General features: G+C 43.3%; 1 protein-coding gene across 7 annotated transcripts in view; it reads right to left on the bottom strand.

Annotated features, from left to right (window-relative positions):
• The window catches only part of HKDC1 (hexokinase domain containing 1), a 53553-nt gene extending 28965 nt beyond the window's left edge, over nucleotides 1-24588 (bottom strand). Inside the window, exons 1-5 of one of the 7 annotated variants that reach the window (XM_049697281.1) lie at nucleotides 23531-24588; nucleotides 13554-14746; nucleotides 8765-8927; nucleotides 2240-2388; nucleotides 2018-2137 (exon numbers count right to left, since the gene is read on the bottom strand). In XM_049697281.1, the coding sequence (XP_049553238.1) occupies nucleotides 2018-2137; nucleotides 2240-2388; nucleotides 8765-8927; nucleotides 13554-13616 (495 nt within the window). In that variant the 5' untranslated portion in view covers nucleotides 13617-14746; nucleotides 23531-24588. Of the gene's footprint in view, nucleotides 1-2017; nucleotides 2138-2239; nucleotides 2389-8764; nucleotides 8928-13553; nucleotides 23494-23530 lie in introns of those variants that run through there. The other 6 variants (XM_049697280.1, XM_033407588.2, XM_033407590.2 and 3 more) reach the window with 6 other exon arrangements.

Genomic DNA, 24588 nt, shown 5'->3' with positions numbered 1-24588 from the left:
AAATGCAGGTAATTCAACTAGACTTTGAAGAGAAAAAGTTTTTCCCTTCCTTGATATAATCAAGCCACCCTTGCCTCGTTTAAATGTCCTCTGAAAACCCTCATTGGGATACAACACAAAATGGGTCAAAATGCTTTCAGGCACCTGCTGGCATTTTAAACAACATTCTAGACCTGTGTCTTTTTGGAAAGTCAGTGTGGTCAGGGAGTTTGTGAGCTTAGGCTGAGCCATTCTTGGCTGTGTGGCCTTGGGTAAGTCTCTTAATCTCTCTGAACTGCATTTTCTCAAATATAAAGTGGAAATAATTATATCTCCCTCATACGATTGCTTTGGGATTTAAATGAGGTTATACACATAAAGCGTTCATCAGAGTGCAAGACACAGTGTCAAAATCTAAGATACAGTCTATCATTATCACCATCATCATCATCATCTTCCTCCTTCCTGAGGTCTCTGTTCCTAAGCTCAAATAAGAGGTGTTTAACTTTGGTGAATTGAGGCCTGATTCCTGACTCCTCCCACTTCCCCTACTGACTCGGGGGAACTCTGCTCTTCCAGTCTGCAAACACAAGCGAAGCTCCACCTGGCCTCTTCTAACATTCCCTGAAACCTTCTTCACACTATTTTTTTCTAATTCTTTCTCAAGAAAATAATTAAAAAGTAAACCTCAGCCCACCTCCCATATAGACAGATGATGGCAAATTCCCATTCAACGGAATCTAATAAATGATTGGTTGCACCTTTTAATTGTCAGATAGTTATCAAATAGCTATTAAATATAAGACATTGTGCTAGAGACCCTGGGGATGGAGAGGAAGAACAATATAAAATAGTGCCTGCCCTCCAGAAACATCTGTGGAATTGGAGGACAAGGTACAAAAGAATGAAGAGACAAGTTGTATAGGGACAATTGTCAAAACCTTGCAGCTACCATTGATCCACCAGGCACAGTGCTCAGCGCATTACAGATGCTTTGTCTAAGCTTCACCTCAGCCCAGCAAGTAGATATTATCCTTGTTTTACAGATAAGAAAACAAGGGACCCAAGAAGTTAAGTAACTTGCCCAGGGGACGCAACTTGTTCTGAGCCAGGATTCAAAGCCAGGTCTGTGGAACGTGAAAACCCATTCCCTTTCCACTATCCCACTATCAATAAGCAGCTCAAGCCAACAATATCAAACACATCCCAAGTCAAGGTGGTCCATGAATTGACTATGAGCTGGGTGTCATGACCAGTCTGTGCAGCAGGAGCTCACAGACCACCACCCCAGGCAGGAGTAGCCTGCGGAGACCTGACTTGTGACAATAACCTTCTGGCCCCAGAAAGCTCATTGTCCTTTTATATGGCCCCTTGTTTATTGTCACAGATTCACATAAGATCAGCTTTGCCTTCTCCCTGTTTACAAATTGAAAATCTGAGGCACACAGAGATGGATTACCGGAGACTCCAGCTGGCTAGTGGCACAGCTGAGACTATACATCCCAGGTGCTGGGTCTGTCCAGTAACACTGTCACTCCAGTGACCCCACCTCAGTCCTCCTCCTAAGCGCTCACTACAGAGGGAGACTCCCCAAGTCTTCCCCCTCTTATTCTAGTTAGCTGTGCCAATGCTTCTGAGAGTGGTCGCCAGACCAGCAGCATTCGTATCACCCGGTAACCTATTAGAAATACAAATCTAAGGCCCCACTGATTAAGAAACTCCTGCATGGGGCCCAGCGATGTGTGTTTAACAAACCCTCCAGGGATTCCGACGCAACCAAGGTCTGAGAACCACTGAGCTTGGTGGTGAAAACCATCTTGGTCCCTGTGCTGCGCCCCTAGGAAGTGTAAAATCAAGGCGGCCATGTTAGCATATTCCCTGCCTCACAATTCCACCTCACTGTTTAAGAAAAAAGAAAAAACAAACAAGAAAACTCCTGCTGATCTCTCCTGTTCCCAGCCTGATCCCTGCACGTGCCATTCTCCAGCCCCAAACCCAAATCCTATCCAGCTCCTTCCCTCCCTTGCACCAGCCTTACCTCTTCTAATTTAGTCTGTTTGCAGGGAAAAGAAAAGGTTAGGCCAAGAGGTAATTTCTTCTGCATCAGCTCTTTGGTTTTCATGAAATCTGCCAGACAGTCAGCTACGTATTCAAACAGCTGCAGAGAAGAGAAAGCACAGGACACGGGGCTAAGGCACGGTCACCCAGGAACTTGATGCCAAGGCCTTCCCCCACCTTCACAGAGCCCCTGCCCTGCTACCTCTGTGCCATTCCCTCGGATAATTTCATTGGGTGTTGGGTAGAACTGACTCTCCATCTGGACATTTCGTTTCCCCTCTTCGGAGACTTGCACCTTCAAGACTCGAAACTTAGATCCTCCAAGATCCAGGGAAAGAAACTCCCCGTTTTCTATTAAGAAACAAAGCCGAAAAAGTTATCATTTATTGAGGGTCTGCTAAATAGCAAGCTCTGTGTTCGAAGCTGGAACTGTAATAAATGTCACGAAGTCTCACAACCACCCCACGAGCCAGGTATCATTATGCCCACGCGCCAAGACTCCAGAAGTGTGGCCGCTGATTTGTGCCCTCCAAGGGGCAAAGCTGGGGTGTGACCCAAGTCTGCCTGCCTCTGAAGCCTCAGCCCTGTCCACCGGGCCATCCAGTAGGGAATAAACGCATTCATCTGGAGAGGGCAAATGTGAACTCCCTTCACGCAGGTGGTGTTAGAAATGGGCCTTGACGGTGGAGCTTATTCTAGCCCGCCACAACCCCGGCAACAGGGAGGAGAGAGCTGATACTCCGGTAAATGGGCATATGGCAGAAAAGGCAGGGGGAGTGCAGGGAAGAGAAAGTAGCCCCACACGAGCCTCAGTCTTATGGGCAGAGAGGAGACACTCCAGGAGGGAAAGGAGACAAGAACCAAATGCTGGTCCTTAAGGAGCAAGGATGCTTAATATTTTGGGCCAGAGCCACTCCAAAAGGAGAAAATGTAACCTGACTGAGTCCAGTATAAGACAGATGCTATTAATAAAAAGGTGGAAATGACACATGTGTTGGGGTGAGGCAGCCCACCCTGATGACTTCAACTCAGATTCCAGCCAGAGTTCCTGCCTAGGACCCTGCCAGTATCTTCCGCATCAGCCACAGATACGGGATGGGAACCCATGTGTGCAAACCCTTGAACCAACAAGTCTTTGTATAGAATTATCTGTGCTGGAAAAGTGGCTGCATGTACCTGGCATGCTTCATGACATATGGCCAAGGCACGTGTAAGTGAAACTCCATGACCACAAATCTGGTCACCCAAGTGGCCTTTCTTTGGTACCATGTGACCCTAAACACAGCTGCATGAATCTAAGGAACCAGCTGGCCATTCAGATTCACTCCTCGTGAAATGTGAAATAAAACATAGAGGGAAATTGCTAGTAGGTGGTAAAAACTGAAGTGGAAGCATCCCAAACATCAGAGGTAGGCTGGGTAGCCAAGGTGGCCACATGTATGTAGGCTGAAACCGTGGAGGAAAACGCCTAAGTTCCAGTTCCCTTAAAGCCTGAGTGCACCACGGTTCCTGCCCTCAGATTCCCACAAGGTCCTGTGTGTCTCCCTTTTGGGTTTATGTGTCCTTGTACTACAAGCCTCCTTTCCTGACCTGCCTTGACTGGGTTTCTCTGTTCCTAGCAATCAAGGAAGTAGCGGCAAGCCCTCCCAATGGCGTGGAGCACCGTTCTTCAAACTTTAATGTGCATGTAAGTCGCCCAAGAATTTTGTTAACATGCAGACTATGATTCAGTGGAGGTGAGGCCTGAGATTTTACATTTCTGAACAAGCTGCTGCTGCAGGTCCGTGGAACAAGGTTTAGGGGCCTCATTTATAGACCCAGCCAGCTGGATATTTTGCTTTTGTGGAGATTCCTGGAAAGCAAGACTCTTATCTCCCTAGATCAGCCCTGAAAGGAACCTGATGGAGCCATTTATTCAGGCAGGGACTCCAAGGACCTAATCCTGTGCAACTTTATTAGCACTCATCATGTACCAAGCAAGAGTTGCTTTCACAGGTGTTATCACAAGTGTTGCACAGGAAAGAGGGTCGATCACATGATCCATGTACGTATGAACATTTACTGAGCACTGACTTTGTGACAAGTGACATGCCAGGTGCTAGGGATGCAAAGACGAAAGACTGTGGGCCCCCTGGGAAGCCCATCAGAAATACAGGCAAGTAAATAAACCACTTCCACACAGTAGGGCACGTGCTCTGATTGTGGGAAGCACAGGGAGCAGTGTCTACTATATCAGAGCAGGAGTCACCACCCCAGAGGAGGTGATACAGAGCTGAGTGATGAAGAAAGAGAGCGAGTCAGCCAGCCAGACAGAGGAGAGCAGGGGTCCAGGGAGAGGAGGCCAGGAGCAAAGGAATGAGATTGCCTGGGGTGGGAAAGGTCTGCGCTTCTGAGCAGGAGGGACGTGTGACAGAAATGAGACTGGCGGGCAGTCTCGGGTTAAATTAGGAAGGATTTGGAAAAGCCACCCCACCTCCAAGAAATCTGGGATTTAACCAGGTGAGAGGGAGCCACAGAAAGACCTTAAGAAAGATTTTAACCAAGACCTGATTGAGATTTGGGGAAAACGCCTCTGACACCAACCAGGGTAGATTGGAGGCTTTTTTAAAAAAAAAAACATAATTATTATTTTTTTTTTTTTGAAGATGTTGGGGGTAGGAGTTGATTAATTTATTTATTTTATTTTTGCTGTGTTGGGTCTTCGTTTCTGTGCGAGGGCTTTCTCTAGTTGCGGTGAGCGGGGGCCGCTCTTCATCGCGGTGCGCGGGCGCCTCACTATCGCGGCCTCTCTTGTTGCGGAGCCCAGGCTCCAGACGCACAGGCTCAGTAGTTGTGGCTCACGGGCCTAGTTGCTCCGCGGCATGTGGGATCCTCCCAGACCAGGGCTCGAACGCGTGTCCCCTGCCTTAGCAGGCAGATTCTCAACCACTGCGCCACCAGGGAAGCCCAGATTGGAGGATTTTAATAAAAACCACATGGTGTGATCCCTTCTGTAACTCTGACACAGAGAAAGGACTCATTGGACCCCAGGGAAAGGAGGACCTGCCTAGAAGAAGAGGGCAACAGCAGCACGGGGGCCATCAGGATCTTTACGGTGAGTATTAAGATCATTATGACTTCTCATCATGGGGCTGTAATGCACAGCTTGGTGACCATAGTTAATAATACTGTATTGCATATTGGAAAGTTGCTAAGAGAGATCTTAAAAGTTCTCATCACAGGAAAAAAAAATTTGTAACCGTGTGTGTTGATGGATGTAACTCGACTTTCTGTTGCGATCTTTTCCTAATATATACAAATATTGATCAGTATGTTGTACACCTGAAACTAATGTTATATGTCAATTATGTCGCAATTTTAAAAAATAAAAAGAACACTAATTTAAAAAAAAAGAAATGATCTTTCAAGAAGGTGAGGTTTCCTTGAGAATCCACCAGCTGTAGATGATCCTCCAGTGATCTTTCAGTGGCTCCAGGCAGCCGTGGACACCAGGGGTTTCCTTCTCCTATGCCATTGCCAGGGCTTGTGTTCCTTCCCCACTCCCTAGTGCAGCATCTCCCAAAGGCGCAGGAGGACTGAACGTGTATATTCCTGGAGATTCACCATCTCCAGGGGGAGAAGCCCGAGAAGCCATATGTTTAGGAATCGTCCCAGGTGAGTCTTATGCTCAGGCAAGTGCGGGACCCCTGTCCTAATGCAGACCCCGGGGCCCATCAGCTGACAACACTGGGGCTCCTGGGCTCAACTTGCAAGGCTCACCCTCCAGGAGGCCTAGGAGGCTGCCTGGAGACACAGGCCAAGAAGAGAGGCAGCTGGGGTGGGGCCTGAAGAACCACTGTCACCTTCAAATCACAAGATGGGCACTTCCTGTCCCCCTTCCCTTGTGACTGGTAGAAGAGAAGGCACAAACAATAACCATGCTTTTAAGGCACTCGTAAGAACAGTCAACTACTGCTCCCTGACTGACAGGCTGCGAGGTAACTAAGGCTCAATCAGGTTACCCCCTCTCAGGGAGGTTCAGATGAAAGAGGGGAAACTAGAGAGTAGGCAAACTCAAAAGGATTTCTCTGGAAATTGAATACATTTCTGAAATGGAGGCCCCAAGAGATTAGGATGTAATTATGAAATCATACCACCAGCTCCCAGGAGCTCTGTAGGACTTGGGACATTTTGAATAGTTGAGAGCATTCCTTCCACATGACCTCATCTGATCCTAACGACCGTACAAGTTGGTGGGACAAACTGGCCACGTCCCTTTTACTAATGAGGACAGGAGTACAGTGGTTCTGGGACTTAACAAGGTCGCCTGGCTCCACAGGGACTCTGGGCCCAGGGACCTCACTGCAGCAGGATCACTGGTGAGATTTATTGTGTGATGAGAGGCTCTAAGGAGACAGCGAAGAAAGGAGGTGGTGTCTCCTGGCCTGAGGAGGACGCAATTTCTAAAACTTGGTCAGTTTCACTTCCAAACCTTCCTGAAGCAGCCAGGGTCGGGAAGGCACACCTGGCCAGTAGCCTCACACCATCAAAGGCCACTTTCCCTTGCTTCTGGGGACACACCTCTACAAGAGGAACCAAATCACCAAAAGCCAGGAGGACTCTGACCTGGGGCTCCCTCCCTCACACACCTCATGATTCAGGTACTTCCTCGGAATGCCCCAGATGATCTATCAAGGACAGAGTCCCCGCAGCATTCTCAAAGAGCAGTGTCAGAACTCAGCAGAGATTTCAAAGCAGGACTGTCTCTCTCCACAGCCTGTGTTCCTCCATGGTGGTACACTGCCCACCATACAACCGCCACCAGCAAGGGAACGGGTCTTTCCCATCACAGTTCCCAGTTCTCAAACGGCAGAGCCAAGCTACTTGGGGCCAGGCATTCGCCCAGAGGGGCCCAAAGCCCGCTAATCCAATCAACGGTCCCTGCTCCTTCAAGAGCCCCAAAGCCCCTGCTGGAGCTTGGTTGCAGAACTGGGGCCCTGACACTGAGGAAGCCCCATGGTCCTCACTGCGCTCATCTGACCTGAGGATAAGAGTTACACCATGGGGTTCTTACAGGGATTGTACGAGACAGTGAGACCCTAGCACTGCATGACCATAATAGGTGCCTGGTAGATACCAGTTCCTTTCCCTCCTATGGCTTTACCCAGAGGCTGAGAGTGAAGGAGTTTGATGGGGCCTCACAGATTCCCTCTAGAGGTCTCTAGGCTCTGGTAAGCAAAATAATGGCTCCCCCAAGATGTTTACACTGTAATCCCCAGATCCTATGGCTATGTTAGGTTATGTAACAAGGGGGAATTAAGGTTGCAGATAGAATCAGAATTGCTCATGAGTTGACCTTGAGGTTGGGAGATTATGCTGGATTATCTGACTGGGCCTAATATAATCACAGGGTTTTTAAATGTGGAAGAGGGAGGCCGAAGGGTCAGAGTCAGAGATTTGAAAATGCTATAGTGGGGCTTGAAGATGGAAAGGGGCACGAGTCAAGGAACGCAGGTGGCCTCTAGAAGCTGGAAAAGGCAAGCAGACAGCTTCTTCCCCAGAGCCTCCAGAAGGAATGCAGCTCTGCCAACACCTAGATTGTAGCCCAGGGAGACCCACTGCAAACTTCTGACCTCCAGAGCTGTAAGAAAGTTAATTTGCGTTGTTTAAAGCTGCTAAGTTTGTGCTAACTTATTACAGCAGCAGTAGAAAGCACATGTTACAGATAGAAAAATTGAGGCTAAACATTTTGCCAAAGGTCACTGAGATATGACAGAGCTGGGCCTAGAACCTAGGTTTCTTCAATTATTATTTAATATTTTTGCCACTACGTCATACTATCTTCCACCACTTCCTCTCTATAGCCTAGAATCTAGATACCTAGGAGTGAAATGCCATTTACTATGCATTCTACAAATATTTCAGGCCTAGTATGCATCAAGCACTACGCAGCGCTCAGAGCGCTGTGGTGAAAAAGACACAGACCCTGCCCTCAGGGAGTGATGGTCCCGTGGGGAGACTCTCATACACAGCAGGCTGACAGGCGCTCTGACAAGAACCTAATCCAGCATGGGGATGCTTCCCAGATGGAGGCAGTAACCTCTACACTGAGATGGAAAAGCCAAACTGGTGTCCGTAAGGGGAAGAGTGTTGGGATTCTCCAACAGGAGAGGGAACAGAGTGTGTAGGGCTAAGGCAGGCAGGGAAGAAACAAGGTGCATTTGAACTTTGGCTCAAAACTTTTGGTACTGGGCTTCCCTGGTGGCGCAGTCGTTGAGAATCTGCCTGCCAATGCAGGGGACACGGGTTCGAGCCCTGGTCTGGGAAGATCCCACATGCCATGGAGCAAATGGGCCCGTGAGCCACAATTACTGAGCCTGCGCGTCTGGAGCCTATGCTCCGCAACAAGAGAGGCCACGATAGTGAGAAGCCCGCGCACCGCGATGAAGAGTGGCCCCCGCTTGCCACAACTAGAAAAAGCCCTCGCACGGAAATGAAGACCCAACACAGCCATAAATAAATAAATAAAGCAAACTGTCCACAAGTAAAAATAAATAAACACTATTATAAAAAAAAAAAAAAACTTTTGGTACTGAGCATGACTGAAGCATAGAGAGTCAGTGGGGTGGGGGGATGTGGAGAGAGGGCGGGACAGGTAAGCCAGGGAACAGAAGCAAACTTCAGTTACCCATCAGCCAAGAGGGAACCAGGGGGATCAGGGTACCTGGCAGCCCCCAGCTCCACTCACCTGAGCCATCTGGAATGGCCCTGACAAAGGTGGGCAGCATCTTCACCGACGCTGTGGGGTTGGTGTCCTTCCCCAGGCCCTTCTGCATTTCAGCCTGGAACCGAGCCATGATGTCCAAAAGGGTCTCATCGGAGAGCCGCATGTGATACAGGAACCTGTCCACCTGGAACAGAGAGCATAGTGATCAGGGTTGGCTGCTGGGGACACCTGTCCACCATTCAGGCTGTAAATTCCCACTCCAGGCATGAAGCTGCCTTCCTGACTCGGGACAGCTTCTCGATGTGGATTCCCTAAGGCCCCTTGCCTGACCACTCATCAAGCTGGGGAGTTAGAACAGAATGGAATGGAAAGCCAGGGAGGTGGGGACTTATTCCTCTGAAAAACAAGCTCTGAGGAAAAAATGATTCCCCCATTTCTCTGATGGGACAATGGAGGGGCAAAAATGAAGAAGGATTCAATTTCTAATTCCCGGTTCAAGGCCCTCACCGTTGTCCTACTGCCTCTCTTCTGGAAAAGACTAGCTATAGCTTGAACCTCAAATTCCTAAACATGGAACCTTTCTTTTGTGCAATGGTAACAATATACATTCACACGTTTCCCCTTGTTTATGGGCCGCTAGGAAGAGCAGAGCTAAATTCAGTTTCCAAGTGCAACCTCTAAAGTCCAGTGCTTTAAACTTCCATTTTGTTTTTAACTGAGGTTGTTTTAACTAAGATGAAGTTTAATTTTTAAAGCCAGATCAGATTGCTATTGGAAACGAGAGCATGTCACTCAAGTAACCAGAAAACTGGGACAAAGGACCACTACCCCCGTGGAGGGAAGATATAAAAATTACTATTGCTGTGCACAGTCCATCTGAGGGCAGTAAGTCACATCATATTACCTTCCTCCCCGTGCTAACGCTAATCACTTGGTGGTGGCAGCCTAGATTCCCAGGGCTCGCTGGGATGGAGTACCAGGAGGAGGGACAGCGGCACAGGTGCCCTGTATTGCCACCCTGCTTTATCTACTGAACAGCCTCTCTATTCATCCAGGTCACAAGGAGGCTTCATCTTGGCACATTCCTGCAGGAACTTCTCTCCCACACTTTTATCTAAGGCTAAGAACATTTGTTGCAGTATACAAAGTGCTTTCATGTATGTCACCTCATCTAACCTCCAAGACATCCATTGGAGGCAGTCAGGTAAGGCCAAATTATTGCTCCTAATTGAGAGATGGGGAGACTCCAAGGCTCAGAGCCATTAAGCAGCATTAGGAGAGCCACAGGTAAGTGGCAGCCCTGGGACTCTAATGCAGTCTCCATATTCCTAGCTCCATGGCCTGGTTTTGCTTCACAGCTTTGTGCAGGACCCACAAGCCCCACAGACAAGTTATACCAAAGTCCAGGGGTCACATGACCTTTATCATAAGACAGGTATGCAGTCATCAGCCAGCCCTAGAGGGCAGGCATCCCAGTTCAGTCCAGGGCCAGTATGGAGTCCTAAGCCAGTGAAGTGGTCCATGACTCCAGGGGCTTGGGGGCCCAGCGAGAGGCCAGAAAACCATCAGAGAGCCACTAACAAGAGGACAATTGGGCTTTCAGCATATGTGAGAAGATAGGATGGAATCAGGTCATGCTTCATTAAGGGCTTTCTGTTCACCCCGAGTCTGTTTATGACTAATTGGTTGGCACAGCAACACACAAGGAGAAAACCGACAGAAGGGACATGACCCAAGTAATTGGGGTTTGGGGAAGGGTGAGATGTACTACACGGAACCTAAACTTGCTTCTTTATCACCCCAAGGCCCTTCAGACAGTGCCCCTGAACGGACTGCTCATTTCTGCTCAGCCCCAGAGTATAAAGACCTCCTCCAGGTAACCCTATAGCATCATCCTTTGTATGTAAGTAGTGGTTTTGAGGCCCTTTGGGGTAGTTTGCCAGCTGAAGTTTAACAGTCATTCAGGACTTTGGGTTACTACTCCTGCTCTTTCAGTAAGTTAAAGTTACGACAGACAAATGTCAACTTAGCGTCAGTTTCTTGTTTATTCTTTGTATCTTCCACAGCACCTGGTACAGTAGTTAGAAGGGAAGAATGAAACATATGCTGGGACAAAAAGGCTGTATTTTAAATCCAAACAGGTGATTTGAGGCCTGTATAAGCAGGGCCACACGTTGCAGGCACCAAGGGAGGGTACTTGAGTTCAGAAAGCCAAGCCCACTCTTGGAGTGACTCACAAACCATGTGACACCAGATATCTTCTAAACAAAAGAGCCAACAAGCATCACATTTAACATATGAAGAGCAAATTCAAAACTGCAGGCTCAGAGCTGCTGAATTACAGGATGTGGGAGCCCAAAGGGACTTTACAGATCACTTAGTCCAAAGATCCTGTATTATGAATCCAGAGTCATAAAATGGTTCAACTCTTGAACCCAGTGATGTCACTTCTGGAAATCTATCCTTCGGAAACAATCCCAAATATGGAGAACATTAAATACACACCAATGTTTATCATAGCAATATTTTATTTGTTAAAAAAATGTTTATGAAAGTGGCTGAATGTCCAACAAGAGGGAAAAGGTTAAATTATGGCATATCCAACTTGACTGAATTTTAGGAAGATAATTATGGAGAAATGTACTTGAGTGGCTACGTTTTAACAGTAAGTGAACTATACAGATCCACAGTGGTAAACACAATATAACTGTAAAAACATCCACTGTGAAAAAAGACAACAAGGGCTTCCACGTGGCAAACGTGACAGTGTCTGTGAGAAGGGTGGGATTAAAGGTAACATTTCCACTTTTCGTAATGTTGACTTACTAAACTGTAAAAAGTACACAGGGAAAAACCTAACCAGTTCTTCTCTTATGAATGAACAATCTGCAGGTCAGTGACCAGACCCAGTCCAATGTTATCAATAGGTCAAATAATGTCACTACATCGAATTGGAAAAGATCTCCTCTCCTCTCCCCTCCCCCCTTTCCTTCCCCTCCCCCCTTCCTTTCTTTTTCTTTCTCTGTCTTCCTTCTTTCCTTCCTTTCTCTTTCTCTTCCTTCTTTCCTTCCTTCCTTCTTCCTTCCCCTTCCTTCCTGTTTTGTTTTGGTTTAGTTTTAATGTTCGTATAAGGAAATTTTAAAAAATTGTTCCAGGGTCTGAATAGTAAGCCTCGGAGGCAAGTAGCACCCAGGATCTTGACAACTCTAGAAGCAGGAAGCACAGAAACTACGGAGGGGACTGGCTACCTGACCGGGACAGAGAAAGAGCCCGTGCCTTTTGACCAGGTGTGTTGTCACCACGAGGAGAAGTGAATGAGTTGGTGTTCTCAGAACCTATGACTCAACGCAGCAACTCATAAACTGGCCACCCTTGCTACCCCAGACACCTGCTGGCTCGCTCATCAAGGTGGCTGGAAAGTGCTCCTGACTATCCCTGCTCAGCTCACGCTTAGCTATCTTGCCTTCCCCTGGGAGAGAGAAAGGGGTCAACCCCAGGCCTTGACAAACGCTGACCCTCCTCCCAGAAGGACCTGGAACAGATCAGTGGAGGCTGCAATCCCACCTCCTGGGCCTGCACCTGGGCTGGTGGACAAACATGTCTAGCCTGATTCTTGGGTGTAACTAAAGGTTAACCACCACAAAGGGGCCCAAGGAAACGAAACTAATTTGTTAGAACTAGAGGTATAAAGGTCCAAAGACTCCCCTTCAGGGCTGGAGAGACACCATGCAGGTTACATCTTTACTAAGAGCTTGTAACAGAAAATGAATTCTTAAGCAGTACTGTAGGACTTTTCCACCTCCTTAAGAAGCTAGTAGAGAGCTCTCTGAATCTAATCAATAAATGAAAATTAAGATAACTGATTGATTTACAATATTTTAAGATTTGCTATAACCTGCAACCCAACTCCCTAATGAACAGAATGTAGTGGGAGGTTATCCCACCCAGCACAGGAGGGCTGTCAGGTGCCATGCTTTCTTTCTTTCAGTTTGAAAAGCCAGGAGGCATCATGACACAATGGAAAGAATGCTGAAGGAGGATTCAGAGGTTTGGGTTTAATCCTCACTCCACTTTAAATACCTGGGTAATCTTGGCTAAATCCACCTGCTGGGAGGACTTCTGTTATCTATAAATTGAGAGATGCTCGTGCCCAGAGCCCTGCCACTGGCAGCTGGTGTGGGTAGAGGGGCAGGCTGGGCTCATTCTAGGCTGCCAGGAGAGAATGCTGGTGGCTGGCCCCCATTTGAGCCTTGGCAACTTTTAACCAGCCGACCTTGGAATCAATTTTGTAGACAGGTTTCTTGTGCAAAGCGGCAAAATAATGCACATAATTAAGAGCACACCACTGGCCAACAGCACGTGCCAACAATATATATTTTGAATATTGTACGTAAAAACTCACACCCCTCTTGGTATCCGTATTTATATCCTTCCAAGCATGTGAAGAATCATGTGAATTACTTTAATGAGTTCTCAAATTTTCTTTAAAAATGACTCTTCTTTGTAGCCTTTCCCCCAAACATTCCTCACATCAAACACAATTGTCTTCAAGCTTTCTAAAGACTTTCTCCTCATCCGCTTCCCGTCTGGTATCTGAAGTCCGAGTGAAACTGAAGGCTCAGGACAGTATGCAATGTGCAGCCCATGGGAGATTTACTTCCTCTTCCCCTTCTGTGAGTTTTTACTGCCTCTCTGCACCCTGTACCTTTTCTAATAAGCTCTCTTAAATCTCTTCACATGTAGGCACGGGATCAATTAACTCTGTCAGGGAAGACTGGACCAGATATCTCTCAGCTCTGTGAGTCCTTACCTTCTTGATCTGGTCCTCCTTCAGCTTGGTGAAGTAAAATGCCATCAAGTGTACCGCAAACATTCTCCCCAAGTTTGGTTTCTCCTAAGGTGAGCAGGTATTTCCGTGCAGCGTTCACTCCCACGTCTCTGGAGCGCTGCCCACTTCCAGTCCAGGCTGGATCCCTCGGGGGAACTAGGTGCTACAGATTAAATACTTCCAGGCTGCTTAGTTCAAAGATTAAACTTTGCCCCCTGTCTCTGGTCCCTCCCTCCAGCACACACTTGATTGTCTAATAGGAGGCTCAGGATGGTAGCTGAGGGTTGGTGGAGGGTAGGCAGGGGACGGGTTGCTTGACTCTTTTGAGAATTGGGTCCCACAAAATCTCGTTGCTAAGCAACACTCTCAAGCTAATGTCCCACCAAGCCCACTCAGCCGAGGAAAATCTTCTGAGAAGTTGGGCGTTAAACAAAGCCAACTCTCAACCAGCTGAGCTGCTCTGTAAACGTCTAGTCTCAGGCTTTTCTCTTTAGTCCTTTTCTTCTCAGCACAGGAATATAACTCCTAACTCTCTGCTCCTCAAGGGCACTATCTTAATTAAGACTAAGTATTGCCCTGGTCAGAGAGGTTTCAAGAATGTTGGGGCAGGGCTTCCCTGGTGGCGCAGTGGTTGAGAGTCCGCCTGCCGATGCAGGGGACATGGGTTCGTGCCCCGGTCCGGGAAGATCCCACATGCCGCGGAGCGGCTGGGCCCGTGAGCCATGGCCGCTGAACCTGCGCGTCCGGAGCCTGTGCTCCGCAACGGGAGAGGCCACAACAGTGAGAGGCCCGCATACCGCCCCCCCCAAAAAAAGAATGTTGGGGCAAACTCCTTAATTTGTGACCAATCAAATGTCTTAGCTTACAGCCATTGGTAATGGAAAAAAAATCAATAAAGGTTTATCTATTCACAGTGGTAAGCCAGAAAACCTTGATATCCCAGCTAATGAACCAGAAAAAAATTATCCATGAGAAAGAATGAATTCACCCGTACTCACTGGGAAGCTGCTGCTGGAGAGAAAAACTGAAGTCACAGACGGGAAATGTCTCAGACCACCAGGATATTTGGTTCACTCACTTATCTCCCTCCATCATACTTGATGTGAGAAGGACCCAGAAAGGGGTCAATGTATGGGTACAACAGACTTTGCACTCTTCCCGCAGTCATTGGTCAGCTGAAGAAATCAACAACAACAACGATGCTGTTAACAACAGCTGCTAACGTGGATGGAGCACTTACTATTTCCATTTTACAAATGAGAAAATTGAGGCCCAGAAAGGTTAATTTGCTCAAAATCACAAAGCCTGTAAATAGTACAGTGAGGAATGAAACCCAGGAGTTTCATTTCAGTGCCCAGCTCTTAAACAATACATAGTATTGCCTTTCTTCCTTTTCCATGCAATAGATACTCAGTTAATAGCTACTACTAGCAGCAGCATTCTGTGGGGTTATTGTCAAGAATTCCAACCACAGTTAACCCTTGAACGACACAGGTTTGAACTGCATGGGTCCACTTAAATAAGGATTCTTTTCAGTAGTAAATAATACAGTACTACATGATCCAGGGTTGGTTGAATCTGCCTGTAGATGTGGAATCACAGATATGGGGGAACCACTTGTACAGAGGGCCGGCTATTAATTATAAGTAAATTTTTGACTGTGTGGAAGGTCCAGCGTCCCTAACCTCTGAGTTGTTCAAGGGTCAATAGTACTTGGAAAACTAAACACACAGATATCACTTCAATAGGATCTTCCCAGTGGGGGAAAATGAAGAAATTCCTGACCATAACATCCCAAATACTAATCAAATGCTTACTAAAATTAGCAACTGATCTGATGTTAATGAAGGTCAGCTGGGCACCCCAGTGTCTCTCTGCTCCTATAGGCACCTGCGCTACAATACAAACGGGAAAAAAAATGACTTTTCCTGGTCAACTTAGCGGCCTCGGCTTTGTTTGCTTTGCAACTGCATAGTCTCATTTATCAAGACAATTGCCAGACAATTGCCTGGCGAGAACCTTCAACAGCTGCCTCTTCAGGAGCCACTGATTCTCCAATCAGTGCTCTTTATCCATCCATCATGTGGATGAGCCACTGGAAGTCTAGCCTAAGCCCAGGGTGTTTGATTAAAACTACTCAGATGCTTTTCTCAGACTGATATAAAACCGTCTCCCAGAATGAGAAACACTATCCTTTTCAGTGTGTTTACCCCTCAGACTATGAACTCTTCTAGCTCCTTTACTTTGTCGTTTCTACAAACAAGCAAAGGCTAATCTTTAGTTGTTGACACTATTCAATTCCCCATGTGGAACTGGTATTCTGAAACAGACGTGCCGTCCCAGAGTCTGCACTGGATAACATCCTGGGCAGGTCACCCGCCTACAGGTGATAACAATATTGTCTTAATTCCTTCATTTAAAAAGTAACCTCAGGTGCAGTACAGCACCAAGGTCATTGACTTATTCAACATAGGGATAAGGGGTTACAATGGCTCATGGACAAAAGGACACAAAGTTATAACCAAAGATCTCTGCAATCTAGTGGTTGCTTTTATGTGCCAGATAGGCAGCTTTGGGGATTTTAATTAGGCAAATGACACCAGAGGATTTTCAGCTATTACATCATTCCATTTTTTAATCTAAGCACATTAGCATCTACATTCCAGGTCTGAGCTAGCTGACTAAACCAAGAAGCTTAATGATTATAAAAATCACATGTATTTGAAGTCATCTAGCTCAGCCCCCTCACTTTAGAAAGACAAAATAATTAGATTATTTTACCATTCCTCATCTGATTATTTCAGTTCAACCACTGGAATTTTTCACCCTTATTAAAGCTCTATGTAGCTATTCAACGATATACAAGTCTTATAAGCACTTAGATTTTGCTTAAGAACATCATTTGAGGGTTAGCGCTGCTAAGTGACATTTTAGTTAAAACGTATTACCTGCCTGGCCCAAACCGTCCATGTAAGAAGGAACTCTCTCACATCTATACACATTTCTGTTTCCACAGAGCTGGCCCTTATGGGAAGACCTAAAGACAATATCTGCTTTCCTTTTGGTATTGAGCACAGTAGGAGGACAAGAAGTGCAACACAATTTACCTATTATTTAGTAAACACTTGTATTGATATAATGTTTACTAGGTGTTTTACAATATTAATTCCCACCACAACTATCATTCTCTCCATTTTACAGATAGAGAAACTGAGGCAAAGATCCCAAGTGGTACATGGTAGTATAGATATTTGAATGCAGGCAGTGTGGCTTCAGAGTCCATGCTTACCCACTGTGCTACACTGGCTCTCATTAACCTGGAAGCAAAGCACAGGGGAAATACAGGACCTAAGCTAGGGAAAGCTAAGCTAGAGAAATACAGGACCTAAGCCCAGTGGAAAGTGCACAGGCCCTGACTTCCCACTTTGGCTCTGCCCTGACTGAAGACAAAGGCTCCAAGTTCATATCTGTAAAGGGTTCATAGCTCCATTGTGGTCATTTGCAGAATAAAAGTAAATGAGATCACATAAGAGAAGTCATGCATCCCATAGTGGGCACACTAAAAGCATCTCTTTAATCTAAGCCTTCACCTAGTTCAGTACCCCTTCTTAAAATTGCTATTTTATCTCATCCCATTTAATCCCTTAGGATAAAAAAAACGCATGCAGCCCTTTCAGTACATTCAGTAAAACATAAAATATATATTACTTATATATGGAATCTGAAAAATAAATTAGTGAATATAACAAAAAAGAAACAGACTCGCAGATATAGAGAATAAACTAGTGGTTACCAGTGGGGAGAGGGAAGGGAGGAGGGGCAAGAGAGGGGTGGGGGAGTAAAAGGTACAGACTACTATGTATGAAATAAATGAGCTACAAGGATATACTGTACAACACAGGGAATGTAGCCAATATTTTATAAAAACTACAAGTGGAATATAACCTTTAAAAATTGTGAATCACTAGGTTGTACACCTGAAATTTATATAATATTGTGCATCAACTATACCTCAATAATAAGCAAATAAATAAACTTGAATGAACTTTTTAAAAAACCATAACTGTAAACCATTAGAAGGTACCAGTTCCATTTATTGGAATTATAGAAACAATTAGGAATTTTATAAATATTTTATTCCTGTTACTAAAGAAAACAGATTTGAATTCTGTCCCCTATTTTTTTAATGATATGTCCAAAGTTAGTTGTCCATAATATAAAACAGTCTGCCCTGCTGGTATTCCACATGCTGCAAAAGAATAAGAAAGAGTGTGTGTGAAAGAGCAAACTGCCATAAAAGAAAGTCAAAGTAGAAACTTTCAAACCCTGCCAGCAGTTACAGTTACTATGGTGTTGCCATGGGAGCAACCACAAATGAAGCAGAAATGTTAACTTCAGCAAGTTTCAAAAGAATACTACTGATAGTTTTTTATAGGTTTATTCCTGACCCAAGAGCAGTCAGGGAATGCTCATGAAGAAATGAGCATGTATGTTAACTACAGTTCAATAAAAATCAATTAATTAATCTTTAATAATTTAAAAAATGGGTGCATATTATTCTGTATGTAAATAATACCTAAATAAATTTGATTTTTTAAAAAGGGGGGGAAAAGAAAGACATCAACTGCACACAATTATTTTTTATCACAACTGTACATTAAGAGCTGTATTTGCAAAATACATAAGTGTGGCATAAACCCACAAGGACAAGAGAGCTTAACATAATTTTGGAAGACAGAAAGCTGACAGAGAAGTAACAGCTTAGCAGAGGAAACACTGACACCTCAGTGCCTGCAGAGAGTGACTGCACCAAGAAACGAGCAATGACATCTATAACTCTAGAAATGCTCAGGAATTGAAGGCCTTGATACTTCAGAAAAGCAAGAGGCTGAAAAAAAAAAAAGATTGGCTAAAAGTGTATATGAAAAGCTTTCAGCTTTCAAGTCTGCAGATACAGAGGGCCGAATGTATACTGGAATTAGACAATTAAGTAAATGAAGAGTGGATGGCAGGAGGTTGTTTTCTCTCTGCGAGAGTGGGAGGCCACAGACAAGCGAGTAGAGAAGGCTAGAATGATCCAGGTTCTGGATTAGAGTTGAGGCCATTAGTATAAACTCACGATTAGCTTAATATAAATACAGATGGTTAGATATATTGTATATATACACACACACACACTATATATATATACATAAATACTTGTAGATATGTATATGTACATAAGTTGGTATACTCATATATATTTCCTTGCTCTGCAAGCTGAGAGACCCTGGAAGCAATGATACCCAGCAGCAACAAGAATACCTAGCACTCAGATCTTGGTTTCTAGTATCATTCTCCACACCCCCACAGCAAAAAAAAAAAAAGAACCAGGGCTCCTTGGAGAAATGTCTGATTCTAGAACTAGGCAGAGTATATACGAGATGAGTCTTGAGCATCTTGTAGTGCCAAAAAAAGTAAGAATGCTAAAAAAATGAAACACAGTAACAACAACAAAAACAAATGATGAGGATATATCAAAGGGACACAAGGCCAACTGAAAGAGTTTGCAGTAACCAAAGCTAGAACAATTTGAGCAACAAGATGAAGTATTACTTTATTATAACCCAAAGTATAAAATAAATACCCAATAAATAAATAAATAAATACCCATCAAGCCATACTAATACAAATAAATTGAATGAATAAATAAATATGGGAGAAAAGACAAATTTCCCACGCAGAATAACTCCAAATAATTTATGTAGATACCCCCCCACCTCCAAGGAGGTGGAGCATACACCCCTCACTCCTGAAGTGTGGGCTGTGCATAGTGACTGCTTTCCAAAGCATACGACATGGAAAGGCGGTGGGGAGGGGTCGGGGAGAGTACTTTACAGTGGAGAAACCTGATAAACACTAGTCAGCCAGATGATCAAGGTTAACATCAACAGGGAGGTCATGTTGATAGTATGTACCTTTGACACGGTGTGATAAGAACAGCACTTTACCTCTGTGGTCTTCCTCTCAAAACCCATAACTCCAGTCTAATCCTAAGAAAAACATCAGACAAATCCCAACTGAGGGACATTCTGTAGAATACGTGACTAGTCCTCCTCAAAGTTGTCAAAGCCATCAAAAGCAAGGAAAGCGGGGCTTCCCTGGTGGCGCAGTGGTTGAGAGTCCGCCTGCTGATGCAGGGGACACGGGTTCATGCACCGGTCTGGGAAGATCCCACATGCTGAGGAGCAACTAAGCCTGTGCGCCACAACTACTGAGCCTGTGCTCTACAGACCTCAAGCCACAACTACTGAGCCTGCGTGCTAGAGCCCGTGCTCCGCGACAAGAGAAGCCACCGCAACGAGAAGTCCGCGCACCTCGAGGAAAAGTAGCCCCCACTCACCACAACTAGAGAAAGCCCACGCACAGCAACGAAGACCTGTTGCAGCCAAAAATAAATAAATAAAATAAATTTATTTAAAAAAAACAACAGTATGGTACTGGCATATATATAGTACCATATATATAGTCAGCTAATTTTTGACAAGGGTGCCAAGAATACACAATAGGGAAAGGACAGTTTCTTCAATAAATGGTGCTAGGAAAACTAGATATCCACATGCAAAAGAATGAAACTTACCCTACAGCATTCACAAAAATTAACTCAAAATCAATCAAAGATTCAAATGTAAGACCTGAGCCATAAAACTCCCAGAAGAAAACATAGGGGAAAAGATCCTTGACATTGGTCCAGGCAGTGATTTCCTAGATAAGTCACCAAAACACAGGAAACAAAAACTAAAATAAATAACTGGGACTACATTAAACTAAAGAGCTTCTGCATAGCAAAGGAAACCATCAATAAATTGAATAGACAATCTACAGAATGGGAGAATTCGTAAACCATATATCCGATAAAGGTCTAATATCCAAAATATATACTCATACAACTCAACAGCAAAAAAAAGAAAATAATCCAATTAAAAATGGGCAAAGGACCTGAATAGATATTTTTCCAAAGAAGACATACAAATGGCCAAAAAATACATGAAAAGATGGTCAACATCACTAATCATCAGGGATATGCAAATCAAAACCACAGTGAGATTTCACTTCACACCTGTTAGGATGGCTTTTATCAAGAAGACAAGAGATAACAACATTGGTGAGGATATGGAGAAAAGGAGACCCTTGTGCACAGTTGGTGGGATTGTAAATTGAGTTGACCTTTACGGAAAACAGTATGGCAGTTCCTCAAAAAATTAAAAATTGAAGTACCATATGATCCAACAATCCCACTCCTGGGTATACATCCAAAGGAACTGAAATCAGTATCTCAAAGCAGTATCTGCATACCCATGTTCATTGCATCTTTATTCACAATAGTCAAGATATGGAAACAACCTAAGTGTCTGTCAACAGCTGAATGGATAAAGAAGATGTGGTGTATATATATATACAACGGAATATTATTTAGCCATGAGAAAGAAGGAAATCCTGCCATTTGGAACAACATAGATGGACTTTAAAGGCATTATGCTAAGTGAGGTAAATCAGAGAAGGACAAATACTGTATGATCTCACTTATATGTGGAATCTAAGAAAACTGAACTTGTAAAAACTTGGAAAACTGAACTTGTAAAAACTTGGAACACGGTTACCAAGGGCTGGGGATGGGGGAATTGGGGCGATACTAAAGGTACAAACTTGTAACTAGTAAATAAATAAGTTCTGGAGAACTAAGGTACAATATAGTGATTATAGTCAATAATACTGTACTATAAACTTTAAAGTTACTAAGAGACTAAATCTTACCTACTATTAACATAAAAAGAAATGATAAATATGTGACATGATAAAGGTATTAGCTAATGCTCCTGAAGTAATCATATTACAATATATAAACACACTGCATACCTTAAAATTACAGTGTTATATGTCAATTATTTCTCAATTAAAAAAAAAGCCAGCTTACGATCCAATCAACCTACATCAAAACCCAAAAGCCTTACCCTTGTAAACAGAGCTTCCTATTAGCTTAATTCCTCCCTTTTTTTTTTTTTTGACCACACTGCAAGGCATGTGGGATCTTAGTTCCCCAACCAAGGATTGAACCTGTGCCCCCTGCAGTGGAAGCATGGAGTCTTAACCACTGGATCACCAGGGAAGTCCCATAATTCCTCACTTTTAAATATGAACATAGCCAAAGACTACTAGACACTAAAGAAAAGTTTCCAATGGTAAAAGCAAAAACCAAGCAAGAAAAAAAAAAAAGTAGGAAACAGAAAAGAACTTAAAACAAAAACTATAATATCTTTAGGGAAATAAGATATTGATTGTATCCATGAAACAAGAACAAGAGGATAACTACAAACAAGGGTGGGAGCAGGGGGGAGGGAGAGGAACTATATGACACTTAAAAAAAAAATTCAGTACTTTTTTCCTAGCAAGAGTTTTAAGCTCAAAAAGAGAAATTTAACTTTGAGCCATAACTGATAAAAAAACTTATATGAATCTATAGGGAACGTCCTAATAAAACTTCTGGGAATAATTTAAAGGTGTATTCTCTAAGGCATTTTCCAATATTTTTTGATTGTATTAAACATTCATATTCTCTGGTTACATTTTACAGCACTCTTAATTAGCTTTGAGTGGTTTAAATTCCACTAATAAGATAATGGCCTCTGAGAAATACATACAGTTGTACTAGGATTGTCTGTAAATGAATAAGGATAATACACACATGCATACGTTGCAAACTTTGCTGTAACAATACAATATGATGTATTAAGTTGGTAAGGGAAGAAGAGCATTAGCTGAGGAAAATAAGAGAAGCTAAAAAGTTTTAAGATCAAGGCAAGATTTATAGTTAAAAGAATATGTGAAAATATATGAGTTCTAATATTACTAAAAATTAAGTAACAGGAGTCAGAATTGATAATTCAGCTGGAAATCATTTATGTGAATTTGCACATATAATTGAGCAAAAAGTCACAGTATATGGACCAGATGGTGACGAAATTAAATCACTGTGCAGAACTTAGGAGACTAAATCATGGGCGGTTTTTCTTCTATCATCTCAAGATAGACTCTTCTAGTGGCTGAAAGCCCCCAAGAAAAGGCCAGAGCTGAAAGCATCTACTTTCTTAGAACTCAGGACTGCCAGCTGTTAGAATGTCAATATTCTCAAAGGAACCCTCCTACACTGTTGGTAGGAATGTAAATTGGTACAGCCACTATGGAGAACAGTATGGAGGTTCCTTAAAAAACTATAAACAGAATTACCATATGATCCAGGGACCCCACTCCGGGGCATATATCTGGAGAAAACTATAATTTGAAAAGATACATGCACCCCAATGTTCATTGCAGCACTGTTTACAATAGTCAAGACATGGAAGCAACCTAAGTGTCCACTGACAGATGAATGGATGAAGAAGATATGGTAAATACATACAATGGAATATTACTCAGCCATAAAAAAGAAGAATGCCATTTGCAGCAACATGGATGGACCTAGAGATTATCATACTAAGTGAAGTAAGCCAGAGAAAGACAAATCATATGATATCGCTTATATGTAGAATCTAAAAAAAAAATGTTACAGATGCACTTAAGTACGAAACAGAAATAGACCCATAGACATAGAAAACAAACTTATGGTTACCAAAGGGGAAAGGAGGGGGGGAGGGATAAATTAGGAGTTTGGGATTAACATATACACACTACTATATACAAAATAGATAACCAACAAGGACCTACTGTATAGCATAAGGAACTATATATACTCGATATTTTATAATAACCTATAAGGGAAATGAATCTGAAAAAGAATATACACAGGCACACACACATATATATACATAACTGAATCACTCTGCTGTACACCTGAAACTAACAAAACATTGTAAATCAACTATACTTCAATTAAAAAAAAATGAGAGAATGCCAACATTCTCATAATAAGCAACAAGTCTTACCTTCTTTCTCGCATATTGCCACACTCCCCTTTATTCTTCTGAATTCTCTAACTCTCTTTCTTTTCAAATGTGTATCTGAATCTCTTCTCAGATGTAGACATTACACTGTTTATTGTTACTCCTCTTATTTTCAAAATGAAAAAAGGAACTATCAAATAATGAGCTCTAAGAAATGAAAACTAACATAGAGAAAATTAAATTTTCAGTAGGTTAGAAGATAAAGTTGGAGAAATTGCCTAGAAAGTAGCAGAAAAGTCATGAGTATAATTTTAAACTACTGATTTAACAACCACAAAAAGGAATAATAGCTATATCAAAAGAGAAATGGAGAAAAGGAATGATTTAAGGAGTGATTTAAAAAAGCTAAACCCTCACCTACTATAACAGGAAATCAGCAGCTAATGCTTTAAAATGATGACTCAGGAGACAGCAGGAGATGTATATTATGCAGAGTCAATGAGGTAAATATTAGAAGAAATAGATAATAGAGTTGAAAACGCTTGTTTCTGGTTTTTAAAGCTATGTATATATTCCTTTGACAAAAATTAATTTTTAAAACACGGCTTAAGCTTACTTGGCTTATGTATATAGAGTTAGAGGTAAGTTAATGTGCTTAGGGGAAAGTTCTTATTTCCAAGTGAGCTTTGTTTTGAATTTATATTATATACTACTTTTAATTACATGTGATCAACATCTATTTATCAGTTTTTAAAGAATAACAATGAGTGATAAACATGCTAAGAAAATGAAAATGCAGCTGTTAAGAGGAAAGAATAAGTCAATTTGTGAACATTACAAATTACTTAAGGAACTTTTAAAAATATATATGATCTCGACCTAATTACAAGCACTTGAAAAAAAAACGATCTCCCAGCAGGGAATTATCAATTTCACTGCACTTTACAGGTGTCTCAAATAGCAGTTCAAAGTAGTCACTGAGGCGAATAGAGACACAGACCTACCAGAGAATGGACTTGACACGGGGAGGGGGAAGGGTAAGCTGGGACGAAGTGAGAGAGTGGCATGTACATATATACATATATACACTACCAAATGTA

The sequence above is a fragment of the Orcinus orca genome, chromosome 14 (assembly GCF_937001465.1).
Source record: "Orcinus orca chromosome 14, mOrcOrc1.1, whole genome shotgun sequence".
NCBI lineage: Eukaryota > Metazoa > Chordata > Mammalia > Artiodactyla > Delphinidae > Orcinus > Orcinus orca.
Note: the sequence above shows the minus strand (reverse complement) of the source record. Positions and strands in the feature narration are given on the sequence as shown.